At 43.4% G+C, this 23,594-nt stretch overlaps 1 protein-coding gene across 10 annotated transcripts in view; it reads left to right on the top strand.

The window, feature by feature from the left end:
* Positions 1-23,594, top strand: part of ZNF462 (zinc finger protein 462) — a 126,239-nt gene that overhangs the window by 78,318 nt on the left and 24,327 nt on the right. For 9 of the 10 annotated variants that reach the window (XM_090038912.1, XM_090038906.1, XM_090038907.1 and 6 more), the window contains 2 exons: positions 19,326-19,581; positions 21,403-21,539. In XM_090038912.1, the coding sequence (XP_089895038.1) occupies positions 19,326-19,581; positions 21,403-21,539 (393 nt within the window). Of the gene's footprint in view, positions 1-19,325; positions 19,582-21,402; positions 21,540-23,594 lie in introns of those variants that run through there. The other variant, XM_090038913.1, reaches the window with a different exon arrangement.

The following is a 23,594-nucleotide window of genomic DNA, read 5'->3' as shown; positions in this document are numbered from 1 at the left end:
CACCCCACCATGCTGCAGATTAGCAGTGTGACAAGTGCTTGCAGGTGTGATGCATGCAATTTGTGGTACTGCAGATGGGTGTGCAGTACCATAAACTTACACGTGTGTGCTTGTCTGGATGTGCCCTAAGTGTTTATAATGTGCTATCCAGCCTTTTTACATGAGGATCCCACACATGTAAGCCATTATATTTAGATTCTGGAAGGCTTACATTGAAATTAATGTCTCATGAGAGTATTGTCAGCGAAGAAACATGAAAGTATCCTTTATGAAACATGGACCACATGTTTTTGAACGAAGCTGGAGTCCTTTATTTGGACTTTGTTTGGGAAGGCAGGGAATTGTAGGTGATAAGTGCAAGTTCAAATAAAGCTTAATAGGTAACTACTTAAATGGCAAAGTAACTTGGATGCACAACTGCACAGAACATTTGTGGCAATGGCATACCAGGGATATGGGTAACTTGGATGTCTTCATGTTTACAACCTTGATAGGTACTTCTGCACACTTGATACCATATAAAATTTTGACAGTTACCTTGCATCAGTATGCACATGCATTTGTTGTTTACTATAACCCTGCGAATCAACAGTTACTGCCCTTGCTTAGTAAAGTTGCTATTTCAGTTGTTACTAAGTTCAGCCTCAATTCAAGAAAGCACTATATACACTTATACTTAGATTGATACTCTTGTTGAGTGGATCCCATTATTGTCTATGGAAGAAGTATCTGCCTAAAGTTAACCACGTAGATCATTATTTCTGTGGATCAAGGCCTTAATTTTTCCTGTTTGTGTTTGCTTTTCTTTCACCTGCAAGGACATGCTCTGGTCTTAAAAAATTAAGTTAGTTTGTAGTGTATAAATTAAAGACAATTCTAAAACAGAAATAATTACTTTTCTGACTTAGCTTTGCATTGTTACATCCTGAAATGCCAAGACAGACATTACTTAAATAAAAAGAGATGAAACTTCATCCGGTAAAGGATGAAACTTAATAGAAACAAAAATTATTTCTTCGTGAATGGCTATATATATGCAAAGCTTTTGCTTTGCATATTTGCTGTGTACAGTGTTTATGACCAAGCTGGAAATCACTGAATACTGGGTTTGTGGCTTGATTAAGAGATGAAAGACCTTGACCAAAAGAGCACTGGTGTACTGTGCAATTCCTCTACACATTCTTATTTTTTGTACCCAACTGAAAATTCTAATGGAAAATAAATCATTGCTAATATATTGCATTATAAATCTGGAAGGATATGGAGACACAATTTTTTTCCAGATGGTCACCTGTGAAATTGTACATGCAAACTTGACATGTTGTCCCTAAGGAGGTCATAGGAAGGTGTTTCCAGAATATTTTATTGAGGAGTGTTTGGTTTTCTTCCCCACACCCAATAAATGGTCTTTTGTGGTTTTCTTTAAACAAGCAACGGGATCATGATGATGTTGTATGAAGTTTGTGCAATGCTTAATACTTAGACATTTCTCAAAGAACAAAGTCCAATACGTACATACTGAATCTAGAATCATTAGAATAATTCATTCTCATTTATGTTCGAAGAGAGAGGTGGGAGCCAGGCAGAGGATGGCCTGATGAGAGAAGGCGGGGGGCGGGCAGGGAGTAGAGATAAAAAGATCCAAACTGTGAAAAAGTAAGGTGAAATTTTTACATAGTTTAGCCTTTGTCTAACTTTGCTCTTAATTTTAAGTCAATGAGAGTGTTTTGCCTTTGACATCAGGGGAGTGGAGTTAAATCATTGTAGAAACCATTGTTACTTATAAAACATGCATATTCTGTAGCTTGTTCACACCCCACAGTGTGTGGTTCTATCTTGTTTGTCAGTTCTTCTGTGTACTGTCTCATTTTTTTCTTCTATTTCTTGTATTTCTCAGCACTCGGTCCCTTCTCCCTGGACCTGTATCTTCTCCCTCTTCATCCTATCATCAACACCACCTTTTTTTTCTCTGCTAAAAAAAACCCAAATGTGATCTTCCTAAGGTCATATTCTTTCCTGTTCTTTTTCTTTTCTTTTCACCCTGGTTAGGACTACATGCTAAGGAAGGGGGAAAAAAGTGTAAACAGAAGCTGCCACTTGTGTTTCTGTCCTGTTTATTTTGTGAAGACCTGGTCCTTGGTAAATGCAATGCTTGCACTATGCTTCTATATTACTATAAAACAGTGGTGCTCAACCTTTTGGCCGCACAGGCCAAATGAGTGGCACAGAACCTGTGCCTCAAGATTGGGCCCACATGCTCAGATCTGCACCCCACCACCTTTGCCCAGCCCTGCATGCTGGAAACAGGATCCCAGGACTCCTCACCATCTCTGCTGGGATTGAAGCCCTGGGGTCCTGTACCACCTCTTTCCAATCCCTTGAGCCAATTTTTCAGGGCATCAGGATCCTGTACATGGCCCTGCATCCTGGGATTGGGGCCCCAGGACCCTGAACCACCCCTGCTGGACTCCTGGGACTCCACACTGCCTTTGCCAGGCTCCATGTACTGGTGTTGGGCCCAGCACTGTCCTGTGTCCCAGATCTACTACACAGGGCTATGGCCTGTAGGGAGCCCAGTGGGTTGGATGACAAGGTGCCAGGAGCTGGATCTGACCTGTAGGCCAGGGGTTGAGCCCTCCTTATTTATGTCATTTTTGCTTGAGTAAGACCATGTGGAAAAGATCTGGTCCATGTCATCTCTATCTGTTAGTAGAGGTGCAGGTAATTATTTTAGCTGGAGGGCTGCTTAACAAGTTTTGGTGAGCTGTTGAGGGCTGCAAGGGCTGCTCTGCCCCTTGACAGGTACCCTGCCCTGTGATCGCCATCTTGGGACCAGAAGTCCTGCCACCCAACCCCAATCTTTGCCACTGGAAGTCCCTCCCCTTGTTGCTGGAAGTATTCCTTTTGGCAAGGGGGTTTGCCATCTCGGAACCAAAAAAAAATATATACTAAAAATCAAACATCTACTATAACATACATTGCCTTGATTTCAAAAAACATTTTTGTCCTGATTTATATGTGCTTGCATAGTATACATAGAGGTGATTGCATAATAACTTAAAATGAAGTCTTACTTTTGTATATTGGGGAGGTATGGAGGGGTATGGGAGGGATGGGTGCGTGGGTACAGGATTTGGGGGGGGCTGTGGGTATGTGTTGGGGGATATGTGTGTGTGTGGGCTGTGGGGGAGGATGTGTGTATGGGCTTTGTGGGGGGTTGGCTAGGTGGGTGTGTGGGTGGGTGGGTATGAGGTTTGTGGGGGGTATGCCGATGGGTGGGTGGGTATGAGGTTTGTGGGGGGTATGCCGATGTGTGGGTGGGTATGGAGTTTGTGGGGAGCTGTGGACATGTGGGGGGAGGGTGACTGGCATGTGTGAAGGAGGGTGGGCCCAATCTTGAGGCACAGGTTCTGTGCCACTCATTTGGCCTGTGCGGCCAAAAGGTTGAGCACCACTGTTTTATAGTAATATAGAAGCATAGTGCAAGCATTGCATTTACCAAGGACCAGGTGGTGGCAGTGTGAGGAGGTTATGGGACACAGCTCCCCCCATGTCTCCCTCCCTCTTTGGGCACAGCCCCTGCCACAATTGGCAGCAGGAGGCAGCGAGGCCTTGGGGTGCTCACGGCCCACAGCAGGCAGAGACCCCCAGCGGCCAGCAGGGAAAGGAGCGGAGCTGGCCCGGCTCCATAGAGCCCCTGCCAAGCCTGGGCTCTGTGCTCCTGCTGCCATGCCCTGGTCCCCTGCTGGCCCTGGCTCTGGAACACCAGCCCATGCTCCCACCTGCCTACATGCTGCCACTTCCCCCACTCCTGCCTGCTGCCACTGCCTTTCCTCTACCACTTCCCTAACTTCCTGGCTGCTGCCGCCTATTCCCAGCTGCATGGCTGGGACTGCAGAACGCAGCAGGAGCCAACCTGGCCCCCACAGTTTCTGGCTGGCTCTTGCTGCACTGTGCAGTCCCAGCCATGGAGCCGAGAACCATGCGCTGCTGGCTGGGCTGGGCTAGGCTACTTCTGGCACCACGCAATTCCTGGCTGCATTGCCCGGCCTGCTGGACATAGCAGGAGCCAGTCTAGCCTGGCTGGCACCACACGATTTTTGGCTGTATGGTCAGAACCACACAGCACAGTAGGAGCCAGCTGGGAACCATGGGGGCCGGGCTGAGCTGGCTCCTGCTGTGCTTCGGTCCCAGCCATGCAGCCAGGAATGATGTGGTAGCAGTAGGGCTGGGCTGGCTCCTGCTGTGCCATTGAGTTCCCTCCCTCCCATGCTTGTTCTTATCTGAGTTTCCACTCTCAAAAGGGAACAGCCCCACGGTTGCCAGGTCAGAAGCTTGTGCTACACAGAAGCTTTTGGCTGGGGGCTGGGCAGGCCTTGCTGCTGCCACCACTGGGTCCTGCTGCTGGCTCTTCCTGCTGCTGGCATCTCATCAGGTTTTAGACAGGTAGCCACCGGCAGGTAATACTTTTCTAAATTTTAGAGGGATCCTGCAGGCCAGATGCAATGGCCTGGTGGGCCTGATCTGGTCCACAGACCATATTTTGCCTGGCCCTGTATTAATAACTTTTGTTAGTTAGCAGCATTTAGCTGTTACTGTCCCTCTTGCACCTTCTATCACAGGATCTCAAAGATGGTGGCAAAAACCGGTTAGCATTGTGTCCGTTTTTATGTACAGGGGATCCAGCCCAGGAATACAGATATCATTCCTTTTTTAGGCTAAGTGCCTATTGCTTGGTATCTAAACTCATGATTAGGCCTCTACATTACGCACTTTTATTTATTCCTCAACTCTTGTTTGAGCATTGCGTTTTCATAATTAGTTGTGAAGAAGTTGGCTTAAGACATCAAGGTCACACAGCCAGTCATTGGCAAAGTCAAGAATAGAATTTAGGTCTCCTAATGCAGGATAGATTGGCAACAGTGTTGTCAAGGTGTCTATTTTTAATCTCTTATTCTTCAGATGAAATTTGGTAGCTATTATGCTACTATAACTGGATTGGATTACATCAACTATCTATCAAAGCCAGTATCCACTGCTGATAATTGCCAGTTCCAGAAGTCTTGGAAAACCATGCAAAAAACATGACAGATAATGGCCTACTCTAGGGGGAAGTGGGTTTCTTCCCCTCATCCTCCCTAGTTAGAGGCTGTTCAAAACCCAGGAACAAGGTGGCTTAAATGCAAGAAGTGCACCAGTACTGCCTCATTGCTGAGTACAGACCACTGCCAAGAAACAAGGTCCACCTACCCATTCCTGTTTTGTGTATAACCAAGTCCATCAGTCAGGTAGCGTGTAGGGCTTCGAGCAGCATTGGGGTAAATACTCTGGACTACTTTGAACTCTATACACTGTCTAATTTTCAGGCCTGGGTGCACATGGAGCAGGTGCAAGTGGGCAGAGCTTTTTTCTCCATAGCATTCCCAAGCTCAGCAAGGAGGTGGTATAGACACGGCCTTTGATGAGACGGTTCTTGATGGTGTCTGCGTATACATAGAACCACAGAGCTAGAATAATAATGGCAGCAAAGCTGAAATGCTGCTTAATGTGTCTGATGAATTGCGTGTAAATCCCAGAGCAACAAAACATCACTGAGATGGTTACAAATTAAAAAAATAAATGCCAACAAAGTAAAGTCTGAATGAGGTGTAAATGGTGAATGGAAAATTTCTGCAAATTAAGAGAGTATCTATTAATATTTAATTCCAATTGTTGAATGGCCTAATCTGTGTCTTGCTACATTTGCCTAGCATATAGTCACTTAGCCTTTGTCTTCTGTATGCAGATATAACTCAGTTTGTCCCTGATGTAACTGCATATACCTTAATTTTAGTTGTACCAGAAGCAAAACCAGCTCAATAGATAAAAAAATTGTGCACATATTTATCATATTCATTTTTTGGCACTTGCAGACCTATTGCAGTTTTGACATATGAAATAGAAATGCCTTGTTTTTATATGTCCTACTCAGTATTTAGACTGTGGAATATTATCACTGGAATAAAGCTAATTATGAAAATGCCTGGTTGAAACTTGACCTATGTATTGAATTGTTCAACCAGTACATGCAGGTGGCAGCAAACTCCCAGCCAACTGAAGGGCCCATACTTTAAACAGAAGTCACTGAGTAAACATAGATGCCAGAAATGCAAACACTATGGGAATAAAATTCAAATATGTAATGTTGCTCGACACACATTGACACTGTATAATGAGGAAAATCACAGTATAGAAAACAAATCCTACTTTGGAGTGTTTTTCTGGTCTTTAGTAACACTCAGAAGGAAGCAAGCTAAAAAAAGGGATTGTGCTCAACCTAACTGTAATCATATTTGAGGCAAACCAACTGAAAAGTAGAAGAATAACTAGCTTGAAAATGAAACCAAGAAAGCAACTTTGGGAAGGCACTGTCAGGGGGGAAGGCAGATACTGGGCATGAAGAAGTAACAGAATGAATGGTCAAAGACTGCATGGATGCACAGAATGAAGTGTCCTTTCATCCTTAAAATGAATCATTCCAAATAAACACTTTTAATAGTGCAAAAAGGGATGCAGGCAATGATCTTGGTCAGTAGGCCTGTTGAATGTCTCTGGGTTAAGGTCAGAGGGGAGAGCAACAAGGATGATGTCGTGGTGGGTGCCTTTCCCTCAGGAGCCCCACACTGGCCGTGCATCCCCTGCCAACCTGGCAGCGGGAGGCATGACTCACTGGCCCTCACTACTGTCAGGCAAATGGGTCACACAGCCAGCTCAGAGCTCCTGAGGGAAAGGCAAGAGAGCAGAGAGCCCAGGGCCCACAACGGGCAGCCCTCATCTGTCCCCATGCAGAAATCTGGGGGGACATATGCCCCCCTGCCTATGCCTCCCCTGGTGGGTGCAGGCAGCGGAAGGGAGCCCCCCCCCCCCCCAAACTCCTGGATGAGCCATCTGCAGCTTTGTCCTGGTCCCCACCCCAGCTCTGGGTCCCATTCACTGCCCTGGCTGGGCAGTGCCCCCAGACCCTGCCTCTGCACCTCCCCCCACTCCCTCCTTCACCATGGGGTCCCCAATCTACCCCCCTCATTCCCCTTCCCTCCCCCATGCTCCCTTTCCCTCCACAGACTTACCTGCGAGGCACTGCATTCCTGGCCACGTGGATGCATGCGACTGCACAGATGCACATGGCATCTGGTGGCCCCCACCAGAAGGAATATTGTATTTATCGGTTAACATTATCAGCTGCACTGTCTAAAAAAGCTGATAGCCCATAATGTTAATTTTCCTTTTATTGATGCCAGTCTGATATGGCACCAATATCCATGCACCTAGACCTGGGAGGCCAGTCTCAGGGGGGAAGAGAAGTCCAGGAGAGCTGGTTGTATTTTAAAGAAACCTTAACTGATGGCAGAAGAATAGCTTGGATTAGCAGAGAACTCTTCAATGAGCTAAAACACAAAAAGGAAGCTTACAAGTAGTGGAAACTTGGACAAATGATTAGAGAGGAGTATAAGAGTGTTGCTCAGGCATGCTAGGATGAAATCAGGAAGGCCAGAGCAACTGGAGTTGCAGCTAGCAAGGGACATTAAGGGTAACAAAAGGGTATCTACAAGTATGTCAGCAACAGGTGGAAGTTCAGGTAAAGTGTGGGTTGCTTACTGAATGGAGGAGGCAGCCTAGTGACAGATGAAGCAGAAAAGTCTGAAGTACTTAATGCCCTTTTTTACCTCAGTCTTCACGGGAAATGTCAGCTCCCAGACTACTACACTTGGCAGCACAGTTTGGGGAGGAGCAATCAGCATGAGTTCACTGAAGGCAAGTCATACCTGACCAACCTGATTGCCTTCTACGATGAGATGACTAGTTCTGGGATGTGGGGAGAGGAGTGGATGTGATGGACCTTGTCTTAAGCAACATTTTTGATACAGTCTCCCACAACATTCTTGCAAGCAAGCTAAAGACCTATGGGTTGCAGGAAGGGACTGGCTGGATCGTCAGGCTCAGTTAATGGCTCAATGTCTAGTTGGCAGCTGGTATCAAGTAGAGTGCCCCAGGGGTCAGTCCTGGGGCTGGTTTTTTTCAGGATCTTCATCAACAAGCTGGAAGATGGCATGGAGAGCACCCTCTAACTTTGCAGATAATGCCAAGCTGGGAGGATTAGTAGATCACACTGGAAGGTAGGACTAGCATTCAGAGAGACCTCAACAAATTGGAGGACTGGACCAAAAGAAGTGTACTGGGGTTCAGTAAGGACAATTGTAAAATTCTGCACTTAGGATGGAACAATCCCATGCATCAGTACAGACTGGGGACTGACTGGGTAAGCAATAGGGGTGGACAAAACGGGCAGTATTCTGTTCAGATTTGGCCTGATTTGGGGACTAGTGATTCAGTTTGCTGATTCAGATCAGTCCTCATTCAGTTCAGCCAAATCTGAATGTAAAGATTCGATTTTGATTCAGAGAATCAGCAATTTGGCCATAGACAGCTTTATATGCTTTTTCTACGTACCTCTAGGTACTAGGCGCAGCTCGTGAACACTCAGATAGTGGGGTGGATGAAGCATCCCATGGGAGCGTGGCGGAGGTCCCCTGTGCGCTCGGCACTGGACCTGGAAGTGGACCCCGGGTGCTCCCCCTGACCCAGGAGGCACCAGTCGCCAGGCTTGGGGAGAGGGGGGAGGGGGTCCCTGCATGCTCCATGGTGGACTGGGAGTACTGCTGGTCCACTTCAGGGTCTGCTGCTGAGCATGCGGGAGGACCCCTCTGTGCTCCTGTGGGACACTCATCTGCCCCACTATCTCAGTGTTCAATTCGGAATGATTAATGGGTCTCCTGATTCGATTTGGATTCAGAGATTCAGCTGCCGAATCGAGCTGAATCTCCTCCAAATTGAATCGGCAACCGAAGCTTCTCACAGCCTTAGTAAGCAACAGCTTTGCAGAAAAGGATGTGTGGGTTACAGTAGACAATAAGCTGAATATGAATCAACAATATGCCCTTGTTGCCAAGAAGGGTAAAAGCGTACTGGGCTGCGTTAGTAGGAGTGTTGCCAGCAGATCAAGGGAAGTGATTGTCCCCCTCTATTCAGCACTAATGAGGCCACATATGGAGTGCCAAGTCCAGTTTTGGGTGCCCTACCACAGAAAGGATGTGGACAAATTGGAGAGAGTCCAGCAGAGGGCAACAAAAATGGTTAGGGGGCTGGGATGCATGACTTCTGAGGAGAGGCTGAAAGAACTAGGCTTATTTAGTCTGTAGAGGAGAAGACTGAGACAGGATTTAATAGCAGCCTTCAACTGTGGCTCCAGAGACGATGGAGCTATGCTGCTTTCCATGGTGATAGAAGAAGGAGCAGTGGTCTTAACTTGCAGCAAAGGATGCTTAGATGTCATGTTAGGAAATGCTTTCTCACTAGGAAGGTAGTAAAACACTGGAACAGGTTACCCAGAAAGGTTGTGGGATTTCTGTCCTTAAAGGTTTTTAAGTCCCTGGTAGACAAAGTCTTGGCTGTGATGATCTTGTTGGTGATGGTCCTGCTTTGAGCAGGGGATTGAACTAGATAACTTCCTGATTCCAACCCTAATTTTCTATGATTCTGGGATTCTCTGTTGTCCATGATGTGTACTTGCTCCTTGTATAGACAGAAGCCTTGCATGCTTATGTTCATAGAAATTCTTGGCAATGTTGGAAATTTTAGGACAGGAAGCTCATGAGTTGATCCTCTTGCAGCTAGAAATAGTATAGTACAACTTCTTCTTCAATTGTTTTTCTCTTTCCTGAGACCCATTGTTTTGTTTTGTACCTTATTATATAGCATATTTTTACTGTTTCATGCCTGATCTGCAGGCCATGGAAAAATTGATTATAAAACTCCCATGCACTTCAGTGGAGAACTGTATGGTGCTTCTTGCTGGCTCATGCATGTTCATGTGCATGTGCCCTCTCCCTCTCCATTTCCCTATCTCATGAAAAGATTTTTTTTTTCTTTGGAATTTCATTCTTTTTTCTTCAGAATACCATCTTCTAAATTCCTTTATTATTTTTATCTTCTTAGATTCAGTACATGTCCCATCTGTGTGATTTTTGGCACCAGCACAAGTTATATAGCACATCCTTTTTCTATTCTATTCAGAATTACATGTACATATAACTCAAAGCAAAAGAGAGGATTAAAAGTTACAAAGGAGTTAGAATATAGTTTCCCAATTCTTTTTCAAAAGGTTGAGATCCTGCAGTTCATGTATTTTTCTGGTTGAGCTCTTCTCTGTATACCTTCATATAGAAATAATATCTTTAATTTTAATGCAAAAATGTCCAAAACAGATCAAAGCATTCTAAATGAGGCTCAATAGACAAACCTTGGATTCACATCTTTGTTTAGCAATCCTTCTTTTTTTATGCATCCTTAAACATCACTAGTTTCTTTTTACCATAGGAAGCACTGTGGGTGGTAATTTTGTTTTTATTTCCCTACTGGCATTCAGATCTTTTCCCTGCTCTTCCTTTTTGCAGTGTATTAACGCTTATGGCATAATTCTAGTTCACATCAGGTAATGGAGAGGTGCCGAACATGAATGAGAATTGGCCCAATAATAGGTTATTTTCTTCTTTAATATGGATCATATTCAGTTCCTCAACATTCACAATATTTCCATGAGCTTCAAATCTGTATTGAATCCTCCTAAATCTTGTTGCTTTTTTCCTTTTTTCCTCCCTTCCCCCACCCCCACCTTTATTTTGCCTTCAGAAAGTTTCACCCTCCCACATATTCCACCTTCCAAGTCAGTGTTATGCAAAAAAGTGAACAAATGTGTTAAGTCTTAGTGATCTTTGTGAATCTTCACTTAGTCACCTTCCCACTTCCCTGGCTGTTGACACACGTGAGAGAGAGATCCTCTCCCACAGCTGGGTAAGCTGGTGCTATTAGTCCTACTGAGTTTTGGCAGAATTTGTGCTGCTAAATCTCGAAGGCTCATTAGAAAATCCCATTTTATTGATCTTGGTCCTGCATCATGACTTAGCCGTCAAGAAGCAACCAGTTGTTCGTAATTTTTCTTCCTCACAATTTTTTTTATCCAACTTTTCCTTATTGTTACCTTCTCTTTCTGAATCTGTACACAGTAAATTATATTGTATTCTAGGTGTTTAGCCATTCTGATGTCTCTGCTTGTCTCCCCTGATGCTGAAGTCAGTTTCACTGTAATGTCCTGGCTTGTCTACTTACATTTGCTTACTTCCAGTTCATCATTTCATTTTCCCCCAAACAGGCTTTTAGATACACGTTACAGTTTCCCAGTCTCTTCCCACCTTTGCTCTAACTAAACCTGGAAGCTACATATTATACCTTCCTCAACTTCTGATTATTTTTCTTTCTGTCTTTTTTATACATAGCTGATGCCCTGTGACTTTGTGTTTAATGTTTCAAAATGAATTTCATAAAGAAACAACATAATTAATTGTTATCTGTTTCTCCCTTTGATTACCGAGCTATTCTTTGCTGTCACTTCGGTATAATACTCTTGCCTGATGCACTCAAACAGACAGTCTGTTCCTTCTCTGAGGCAATATATTTATTTTCCTCTCTGCCTCTGATTTTACAAACATGTAATTCTAAGTATGCATTTAAATTTTTGTAGTTCCATTGATTTTTACAGAGATTGGGTTGCTAATTTGTATTTTTTTTTTAATTTTCTGTAATTTTCCAGTTGCTTGACTGTGCCCAATACTTACACATTCACATGTGTATCTTCTGGGTTAAGTTTATATATATTTTCTTTTGTATCTTTCCATTGATTAATCTTGAGTTAGCCAAATGTATGATATTTTAGCTTGATTTCTTTTTTGAGGATACTCAAGTAAATCCACGTCTTGTTAGATGAAAAACTAAACTTGAGTCTTTTTTTCTCTCAGGTATGCCATTTCCCCTTTGTAATATTATTTTTATTTTTATTCTTTTCCATCATTTCCATTATTTTGGTATATGTTCTCACAGTATTTTGATTTTTCTCCAATTCCCTGGTTAAGTAAGCATTTTCTGTATTGCATTCATGTCAGTTACTTTATTTCAGATGAGCTTTCAGTCTTTTGGAGTAAAGGAATCCTGCTGTGCCTTAAATATTTACGTTTATTGTTTTATATGTTCCATTAATGCAACATTTTTATCCATAGGCTCCTCACAGTGTAACTTTTAATGAAGTCTGTGAACAGTTAGTGCCTCTGGCTTCATTACTACACCATGCATTGCCCTTTCCCATCTAAAGGGAAGTCCATGGCTGTTCTTTGATAACCATTCAGGAGTGCTGCTGCTTTGTGGTAAGATCCTTTGAACTAGTTTGGCATTCAGTTCAGGCCTAAAAGCTACTATTGAAATCTACAGTAAACTCATAGACATTAGTGAGAACAGATTGATGCCACTAGTAAGAGCTTTAGGATAGCAGGGCACATCTACGCATGCCTTTTTATTGTGCCTTAGGGTTACTGTGCGGAGCTTAAGGCGCAGTAAGCCTTCCCCGGGAACTCATCTATGTACACGCCCATTGGGAGTGTTCAGTGGAAGGCTGTTTCTACCCTGCACACTCTCCCTACAGCAGCCAGGAGGAGCTTCAGGTTCCCTTGGGTGTCAGTCCCAGGCTGACAGGGGGCCCGGGGGTTGGGCCTGGGCTCCCAGGGGTTGGGGGAGCTGTCCTGCCTCTGGGGAGGCTGCTTGCCAGCCTTGCATCCCAATCTGCATCGGGGCAGGGGGGAGAACAGGAAACCATCCAGTCTCCCAGGCAGCAGCTGCCCAGCTCCACATCCTGATTTTCAAGGGGTGGGGAACTGTCAGGTTTACTGGACAGCTGCCTGCCAGCCCCACATGTCAATCTTCAAGGGGCAGGGAGCTGTCCTGTCTCCTGGGCAGCTGCTTTCCAACCTTACACCCTGATCTGGGCAGGGACAGTTCCCTGCCCCCCCACACCGTGCATATAGGGGTGCAGGGTTGGGAAGCAGCTGCCCAAGAGACTGGACAGTTCCCCACCCCATGCAGACTGGAGCACGGGGCTGGCAGGCAGCTGTCTGGGAGGGCAGGCAGCTGTCTGGGAGGGCAGACAGTTCCCCACCCCCAACCCCATGCAGATCAGGGTATACAGCTGGGAAGCAGCTTCCTGGGAGACCAGACAGTTCCCCTGCTGCCTGGGCTGTCCAAGAGTAATTTTGCTCCTCATCAGCTGTCTACACATGCACAGTACCTAATGCATGGTTAATCTAGGACCTGTACTACATGCATTAGACTAATTTACTGGTCAGTAATTGCTGCACATGTGTAGATGGTGACAATTTACTACTACACATTAGATTAGTCTAAAGTTCAGTAAAGTGTTTTGGGTAGGCATACCCACAGTATAGACAGGGGCTAGGTGATTTGTTTTTTGATGTTTCTCCTTCTGTGCAGATAGCCTACAGGAAAATCCCAGGTTTTAAATTTCAGGCCACCATTTTTATGCCATCTCCACTGTTTACTCCACATTTTGCAGCCTCAATTGCAGCCAGTTCTTCCTTCATTGACAAAATGGTAAATGCAGCCTTTCCTTTTTTCTATTCTTTTTATTGAACATTCTGTATTTTGTCTTGCATTTCTTCTTTATGTAGTAGTGTTGTCACTCACAAAAACCCTTGCCTCTTGCACTTACAAAGTACAAAAATACTAAATAAAGTCCATCTTTTTGGTGGGCTTTCCCCATTGGTTAAACAAATCAGGCTTAAATATTCAGATATTGGTCTTGGTTATCAGGTCTATGGGCATAAATATCTTTTGTCTTTGTCATACTTGCCTTTCTCCTCTTCAGTTTGTTTAAAGAAAAGTAGTTCTCTTTCCGTCATATGCTTAGCTCTAGTTTCTTGGGTGTTGTAATATTTTTCCCCCTTGAACCTTCTATAGTTTTCCTTTTGGCATGATTTATTTCATTATCAAAAATATTTTTTCTAACTGTTACTCATCTACTTATTTTAATGCCTCTTTTCTCCTTGCTGCCTTCGCAGATGTCTTAAGACTATTTTTCTTTGTTTCACGCCTAGATTTCTAGGCTGTCTTTCTACTTTAGGTGGAGATTGGTAATAGGGAGCTTGTCTACATGAGACACTACTGTGCCGTAGCACCAAGCTACTATGCAGTAGTGTTGGCAGGCACTAACTGTGACATGATGTTGCTGTGCTGTATTAATGAGCTCTTGCTCATTTGGTAACTTCTGAAAAAATCCATGCGGGGACACTACTGCACCTTAACACCAGTTACTGTGCATTCATTTAGTACTTGGTTATGTAAGTACTAAATGACTGTGCAGTAACAACAGTGTAGTCCACCGCTCGGATAGATGAGGCCATGTTTCTTGAGTTTGCCCTATCCATTTTTTTGTCTGAATACAGTAAAAGAGTAGGATGTAATTTCCACTGTGTGCCATAATGACTCAAACTATTGGCTTATCCATTAGTACCTTCCCCCAATATGCAAAATCTTTTTTTTTGGTCTATAATAAAATAAATATTAAAATTAATATTATGACACTGCTGGGAGGCTTCAGCCAGGAAGGAGTCATTGTGTTAGGCACTGCACAACATACAGTAAAACAACGTCTTCATTACAAATTCTTGTTACTTTTTGGCCTCAGGCCAGCACAGTGCTGGAGTACACACCTAGTTGTAAGAAAGAGAAACACATACCTAAATGGTCTGCTGAGCAAGGGTGGTATTATAATATGTATGCACATTTAAGTGTTTTACTGAGCTGAGGCTATACTATCTTTTGCTTTTTCTACCAAATTGCTTCGTTTGCTTACAAAACCTTACAGAACCTTCTCTTGTTATTCTACTATGTGACATCCCGTTCTGGCATGATCTCTTCTTTTGCCTATACCTGCTCACAGGGCTTGCTGCACTATGTGCCCAAGGCAGAGGCTTAGCGAGGCAGGTCCATGCCTAGGGCAGCCACTGACTTAGGTGCTATGTTCAGTTCTTCCTATGCCAATGTCAGTGACATATTCACACATGCACCCCCACACCCCCCGTACACACACACGAACACTGCCCAGGACGGGTGTTTCTACTGTGTTTCCTCTCCTCCCTCCTGTCCCACCCTCCAGTTCCACTGCTGTGCTCAGGGTCTGATTAAAAGCCCTATAAAGTAAATTAGTGTCTTTTTCTATTGACTTGGTTTGAGACTGGGTGTTACAGTCCAAAGCCCATTGCAGACTATTGAAAAACTCCCATTCATTTTGGTAGATTTGAATGTGGTTCTAACTGTTCTGGGCCTAGCTGTGTCTCTTTGTTCCAGCTGTGAGCTAGAATAGTAGTCTGGCAAGTTAAGTCTCAGAAATCAACAGAAGCTTCATACACACTTGTCAGTTTGGGTTGTTCTCCCTCAGGAAGTGCTAAAAACCTTGCATTGATCCAAACAGTCCATATCAAGGGGGGAAAAAAGCGGGGAGGGGAGTACCTCTGCAGAGCTATAAGCACGAGGGCTTTGCGAAACTTCGGCAGCCGTTTCATGTTGGAGGTGTTTTGGCCTGTTTCAGCACCTGAAACACCGACTCTGAAACTAAACTGAAGGCTCTGAAACATTTTCAAAACAAAATGAAACCATCCAAAATGTTTTGGAGGCAGGCTTGTGGGGAAACAGAAACTCAGAAGAGGGAGGGGAAAGCATGGTGGGAAGGACTGCTCTAATATTCACATCTGTAGCTGCCCAGTGTCTGTGATCTGTCCCTGAGGTCCCTTCCAAACCCAGTGCTCTGGGGAAGGGACGGCAGCCTGCTGTCATCACACGCACAGATCCGGGTGCCCGTTCCCCCTAGGAGGAGTCTGGCACAGCCCCACAGCCCTCCCAGGGGGGCATGGGGCCCCAGATTTGCATGCAGGATGACAGCAGGCTGCTGCTGCTGGCTGGGGCCAGTGGCAGCGCCAGTCATCCCAGTGTTCAGTGTGGGCTGCATCAAGCACTGGTTGCAGCCAGCAGTGGCAGCCTGCTGTCATCCCACGCACAGATCTGAGGGCTTGCGCCCCCAGGAAGAGTCCAGCACAGCCCCCCCACACTCCTTGTAAAGTGCTGGGAGGCTGGAACTGGATGGGGGATGGAGCTGGGCAGGGCAGTCATGGGGGTTTCTCCCATGGCTCCCCCCACCTAGGGAGAGGCAGGCACAGCCGGAGGAGCCATGGGAGAACCTGCAGTCACCCGGCTGTGCCTGCCTCTGCCCAGCCGATCCGAATCTCTGAATCAGCGCTGAAACAGCGTTGAAACTCCAAAACAGATTTGGCTGAATCAAAACAGAACTGCAATCCGAAATACTGAAACGAATCACTATCCCTCCGAAATGGCTGAATCTGAAATGGAAACAAAACATAGCCATTTTGCACAGCCCTGATAAGTACATGTGTTAGCACTGTTGAAATGTGACTATTCACAACCTATAGAGTCATGGTCCTCAACCTTTTTAGACTCAAGGCACCCCTTAGAAAATGCCAGCTCTTACTTTTCACTCTGTTTATGCCTATGGAAAAATAATAGATAAGTTTTTCTGTTGCAGAGAACTCAAAGACCACAACTATGGATTTCTATCTGAAATCTCTGGGTTTATCTTGTAAATCTTATTTGCGAATCACCCTTGAAAGAGCTTAAGACATCCCAAGATGCTGTGGCACCTTGATTGAGAATCACTGATATGGAACATGTTTGATTAACATGCTTTTTTAATAAACACTGAAGTTCTGATTCAGTGTAAACTCTTATACCAAAAATATCACAATGGAAATACTAACCAGCACAAATTAAAGCTGAAGAAATGGATTCAAAAACAATTTATTTGATTTTTTTAAAGATCTTTCCCAGGCCATGAAGTGCATCTTGGGGGGGGAGGGGAAAGGGGTTGTTTTGTTTTTAACTATAATTTGGTCAGTACGGTTCTCTTTCTGCAGGTTTTGTGTAGTGAATTCCACATAACTAGTAAATATTGGAGGCTTTTTGTGTAAGGCTTTTTTATGAGAAGGCTGGAGTTTTCTGCAGCTGACTTTAGGGAAAAGAAAAATGTGTGAAATAAAGTAGACTGGATCTTCCACAAAACACTTCTGGTTAAAAGCTTAACATCATTTTTATTAATAGTTCATATCCAAAACATTCCTGAGTGAAGTAAAGAGTTACCCAGGCCTTGTCCTGTATCAGGAGAAATGTGGACTAGAGCTCAGATGGTATTTGAAAAAACCCGAACAAACCAAACAAACACTGCAGGTATAGCGCAGCTGACAACACTTGCATCCATTTATCTGAACTGAAGCTGTAGCTCAGAATGGTGAAAATGTGATAGAAATTGTCTATTATCTAGTTGCTAAGGAGTGGATCAGGTGGCACCTTTGGTTTCAGTCAGTGTTTTGCAGGAAGCTTAAGTAGTTTGCATACACAACTGTCTCCTGTAACATCAGAATTGTTAAGATGCCAGGTCATGGTATGGAAGGCTGTGTACAACTGGGACTTTAGAGTTGTTGTGTCACATAGCCCAGACACTAAGCCGCACCTTTGGAGTTTACCAAGTGTACAGTGAGCTGTGCATCATTTTTTTGGATCATAAGTCATGCAGTAAACAGGGACACATGCCACATGCCATTGCTGTCTTAGAGGGAGAGCAGGCTTTCAGAGGAGTCTGTTCTTCTTCCAGGTCCAGTGCTTACGTGGAGGGAACACGGGGACGTTTTTCATTTATTTGAAAGAAACATTTGAGATTTTTATGGAGAAATAAACAGTGTAAACAACCTTCAAAAAGCTAAACAAACCTGCTTTGGAAAGAACGAGTGCAAAGATGATAAATGCTGCATTGTAATCTGGTCTTGGTTCATGAGAGGTGGGTAGAAAAACAAAGGGGAGAACTTAATTCATTTTACCAGAAGCCTTCATGTCTCTGCCTTTGTCTTCACTATACACCTGGTGATGAATCAAGGGGTGGCTGGAGACATTATTTAACTCTTCTCTATGTTTTGTTTTGTGTCTTTTGTTGTCGGTTTGTTTATCGTTTCTAAAGCAAGTATACCCCCCTTTGTGGCAATGAAAAAAGAAAGCAAGCGTTTTTACTCTTTTGAAGACAGGTGGAGAGAAATCCCCACACTGAGTGCTGTATAGTACTCCTTCCCTTTTGTTTGTCTTTACTAATTAGTTAGAATGGATGGTATTAAGTTCCAGTGACTATGGGTGTTAGAATTCCTGCGTATCCTGCCTCAGGGAATTATACTCTGGAAAATTAAGTATCCATCAAAGCAGGAGGTGGCTTGTACAGTTTGTATCTCAGCTTCTTCTTTCTCTTTCTCTTTCTCTCTCTTTTTTAAAGGCTTAAGAAAAGAGTCTTTTGTCTTCTTTTCAGGAAAGTTACACTGAAATTCATCTGTGCTTTATTCATCTGCCTTCATTTCTGCCATTCATGGGCAGCTGTGGGTTATTTAGGACAAAGCTGATGAATTCCTAACCTCCGTGTTCAAAACAGCATATTGGGAAAGGTTGAAGACCTTTTTTTTAGTACTCTAGTTAGTGTGCTGAGATCTTTCTCCTCTTCCCCTCTCCACTATCTCTAGATTGAATTTATGTCTTACTGTTTAATGGCATTTAAGTTTCTGTTGGATTCCCTCAGACTCATGTGTCTGGATATAAAATACATGGACGTTTTTTCTCACTATGGCCAAGCTTTAGAAATAACTTCCAAGACAATCTGGTTGAAGATTCATTTTCATGGTGTTTATTAATAAATACCATTTTTTCTAATGGTGACTCAGTTTTAGACATCAGCTGCTAGAAAAATGTGTCTTAATTTTATATTTTTTGAAAATTTGAAATCATTTGGAATGTGAGAATTGGGACATGTAAAATTTGTAGGCTTTTGATGTAGTTTGCTTAAATAATTCCATGAATTTCAGGGGAAATACCATATCCTCTTCTTCAATTTTTTTTGTAGGTTACTCGCATATATCCTGTGTCCAGTTAGGGTGGTGTAAATCAGCATAAGTCAATGGGGAAGCTCTCATTTGATTTGTCTTATGTCTAACAAGAATGCTTCTATTGCCCTGATTTGCATTACTTGAGCATTTAGAGATGCATTGAAATCAGGGTCCTTTTTAAACTTAAACCTGGAACTCTAAAATCAGACTAAAAGCCCTCAGTTCATGCACCTACTGTTAATTCAGAATATGAAATTAATTTATAGTTAATCAAGTATCCTTCATCCCCCACCTACACCATTTCTGGGAATGGAGGGCTTCATATTTTTAGGCTTCCTCGAGATCTCTTCGTAGTTAAGAGAAGCTGGATCAGTTCTCTTTTGTAACTACCCCTTTCTTTCTTCACAGATTCTTCATACTCAGAGCCTCCTGATGTTCAGCAGCAGTTGAACCACTACCAGTCAGCAGCTCTGGCCAGGAACAACAACAACATTAGCCCTGTACCACTTTCAGGGACTGGGGAGAAAACAGAAGCCATCCTTAACTGTGAATTTTGTGAATTCTCCTCGGGTTACATTCAAAGCATTAGGCGTCATTACCGTGACAAACATGGAGGGAAGAAGCTCTTCAAGTGCAAAGATTGTTCCTTTTATACAGGCTTTAAGTAAGTTCTTTGCAAAACAGATGAACTGAACTCACTTTTTAAAAGTTCTTTAAAAGGCAGGCACTTCAGCTCCTGAGATCTCGGGGGGCTGACTGTAGCAGAAGGAAGCAGAGCCCAAGGAGACCCAGGAGAGAAAACAGGAACAGCCACCCCAGGTCACACCAGGGTTCATGTAATCCATTTTCCTGTCTGTGACAATAGCTTGTATCATCTACAGAAGGAAGTGTAAGAAGTCCGTGCAGTAGAGTCTAATAAAATAGTCTCTGTACAAGAAATTAATCTTGCTCTCCATCATCATTAGTGAGAGGCTAGTTTGTATGATAAAGAACAAGGGTTTATATCATGCCCCAAACTGTTGGGACAGCTTTTCTAGGAAGCTCAAAACCAGCTTGAGGCATGAGAAGGGCAAACGTTTAGTGAGGTAGCAAATTTCCCATTGACTAAATTAACCTCTACCCATGTGACTTTATATTCTGCTCCCCTTTAACCATCCAGCTGAAACAGCAGAAATGAAAGGCATTCCCATAAGTATCTGATGGCATATTGGAATATTTCACCCAGTGAATTAAACTTCCCAAACCAAAGGGGAAAAAAAACTTATTTCCAGGAGTCTCTTTCTGTTACACCCCAGTTCCTGATTACTGTTTTATCACAGGTCTTATGCTGTTATGCTTCCCCATAGTGTCAGTGCAACTCTTGTTCTCATTCTCTTCTCCATCCAGTACTACTGGTGGCTGCCAAACAACTTTAAATTAAGATGAGGCTAACTTTGACAGTTGTGGCAGGGACGCTTGCATTCTTTTATGTGGTATGTCAGTTTTTTGTGGATGAGGTAGCAGAGCTCTCAGAAAATCCCATCCTCCACTCATTAGAGAGTGAAGAACTTGTATTGAAGTCAATGAAAAAGTACCTATTGACTCCAGTGGCTATTGGATCCAGCCCAAAAGCCAGCAGAGTTCTTACATTCCTTTGCTCTCAAGCTAACCCGCTAGTGGAGCTTGAAAGGGACCATAAATTCCTTAATCAAGGGCTAAGCAGCCTGCCTCATTCACTAATTGCACCTCTTCTTAAGCCAAAATTATTGAGCCCCTTTAGTTTACAAACTCCTCATTTCAGTAGCTGAGCTTGTAGCCAGGTTAGGTGTGTAGTTAGTTTCTAATGCATGCCAGTGCCCTGTATCAGTGATTGTAAGCGTGCAACTACGGTGGTATCATGAAATCTGTTTGTAGAGCCATGGAGTTTTTAGACTAGCATTTCCAAGCTTATATGATTGTTGTTTTAACTATGATTTTTTTTTTAATTTTGGGGGGCACATTTTTTTAAAATTATAAGACATTTATTGCTAACTAAAGTCCGCATACATACCAGATGTGGATGACAGAATTTCAGCTGCTTTTGAGTTAATCCCACAAAGGAAAGGTACTGTCAGAGTTAGGTCTGTCTTCACCCCTGTATCTATAGAACAGGTGAAGGGATGTTTCTTAAGCTTTCCAAAAACATCTAATTTTTGGCTGAGACAGAACATGGAAGATTTCAGCCCAAAGACATTTTTAAATAACCAGCATGGGGAATGAAAATTGTTTTTCTGTCTTCCATATAGCACTAAGACATATCAAAGAATGTTTGGGCCAATATGTGGTGGCTACATAAAGGTACACATCTATACACATGAAAATTGCATAAGTAGTCCCACTAAAGTACTATGTGGCCTTATTCAGACAGGCGTGAGTAACTGCTGCAGTGTTTAAATAATAGCTGTGTAGGAAAGCTATAATATTACAAGTGTGCAAAACTACAAAATTACTTCTTCCTGTTGTACAGATCTGCTTTTACTATGCACGTGGAAGCTGGGCATTCAGCAGTTCCTGAGGAAGGACCCAAAGACCTCCGCTGTCCTCTCTGCCTCTACCACACCAAATACAAACGTAACATGATTGACCACATAGTTCTGCACAGAGGTAAAGTCCTTTATGGTATTTGTTTTTTGACAAAGACCTGACTGAGCAATAACCTTTTTTTCAGACTGGTGAAACGAAGCTCTTTTCCTCCAAATGTGAGCATTAAAACACAGAATAGACCAGCAGACCTTGTGCCTTTTTTTTAATGATACATTTTGTTTCTGTCCAATGAAATACAGCGGATCAGACTGAAGTTGAAACGGGTATGATTGAAAAGTGCTGTTTAAAATTTCTACTAGAAAGGTTTACAGTCATCTGTTCAGCAAGAGCTACGGTATCCCACTGTTCTGTAGAACAGAGAGGGTAGCACTTACTGACCCCGAGAGCATTTTTTTCTCTCACTGCATATGTATTTCTGAGATACCTACCGGTATTTCTGTGTTGCGTATCTTCTCTGTACAATGTTAAAGGATAAATCACTTCTCCCAATTCTGTTCCATATCCTTGAGGCTCAAGAAGAGCCTCAGCTACCTGTTTTCACCCCTCATGCATCACCTGTTATTAGAAGCAAAACAAAAAATATCCAATTTTTATGACTTCTGTAAACTAACTGAGAGCCGTGTTAGGGATTTTTATATTCTATTAACCACAGGCATGCAAGCTCAGAAGAGACAGCTGTTTGGACTCCCTGGGCTGGGATTCCTGCCCACAGCCATCACACTTGATGCTTATAGATGGTCTGTTGGCTGCCTAGCTCCAAACCCATGTGTTAGGATGGCACTCTGCCTAGCTTGCAGGTTGGGCAGCATCTCGCAGTGGGTTATTGCTGGTGAGCAAACACAAGTTTTCATATGCCATCTTTTCCTGGAGGAGATCCTTGTGTGACAGCACTGTCATGCTACATTGTAGCATGCCACTTTCATCCGCCAGTTGCTTTAGTTCCTCTCTATACCTGAGCAGTGAAGTAGACAGAGCTCATATGTATTTCTGAATGTTGGAAAGACTATACTGAAGGAGCATTTGGGGAAGTCGTAAAGACCTTTCTGGGATTCAGAAGGTGTTTAATACAACCACCTCACTGAGTATCAGAAAAGCTAGGCAGACGGTGACAGTGCTCAGCTTGTCTTCCCAGGGTGTTACAGCACAAGGCATACAGAGCCTGTCAGTCTTCAGGGCATGCCATAGGGGTTACTTGTCTTATCAGAAGAGATGCTTTGGAATGGTGCATGTCAGCTCGTTGAGGGACTGTCTATATAGAGTTCTGGCCCAGCGAGCAGATGAAAATAATTCATCATTCCTCCTAGGTGTATCTTGTAAAATTTATTGTTTTTTTTCTGTTCTGGATTTACGCCCACATGCAAAGGCACAACTTTTAAAATGTGAATGAACAGAGATGGGTAGAATGCTGTTTTGTGATGCTAGACTTGCATGGAAAGTTTCTCCCAAAGCTAGTTTGTTGAGCAAAAATGTTCAATAATAAACTTGTGTTTAGAGTAATATACAGAGATAGTTATGTCTCTCAAAGGCCCTTGGAAGTAGGTGGATCTGTCTTGGGGGCCAGTTCCTTAGCATACCTGTAGCTGCTGCACAATATTTTGAGAGCACAGAGTGGCTTTGAGCACTGGACCAGGTAAACCCTTGGGTGATGTAAACCTGCTCTAACCAAGAGTGTGGTTCAAGGCAACTCTTACCCAGTTTCCAAAACAATGTGTCAGGTGTCATTGGCAGCTGTCAAATCATAGAGAACAGACTGATGTCTAGACAGGCCTGGTGGAGGGGTGTGTGTGTGAAGTTGGCACACAAGCACGTTTATACTTTCTGAGCTGCATTTCTATTTCCATTTTCCAATACACTCTGTTAGATGCTCCTTCATTTTAATTTGTATCTGGTCCAGCCAAAAGAGATTTATGTTTATTTTTATTTTTCCCTCAATTCATCTAGTGCTTCTGTCACAGACTTCTAGACATACCAAATGAAAATCTAAAAACACAGGCCAGAAAACCAAACTCAACTGACAAAGCCAACACTAGTAAAAAGCCCTTCCAAAGAAGGAAGACAATCTTCCCAGCTCAACCTCTGTCTGTGTTCTCCTTAGATAATGGATAATGCTTCATT

The sequence above is a fragment of the Crocodylus siamensis genome, chromosome 3 (assembly GCF_052110815.1).
Source record: "Crocodylus siamensis isolate JL-2025a chromosome 3, ASM5211081v1, whole genome shotgun sequence".
NCBI lineage: Eukaryota > Metazoa > Chordata > Crocodylia > Crocodylidae > Crocodylus > Crocodylus siamensis.
Note: the sequence above shows the minus strand (reverse complement) of the source record. Positions and strands in the feature narration are given on the sequence as shown.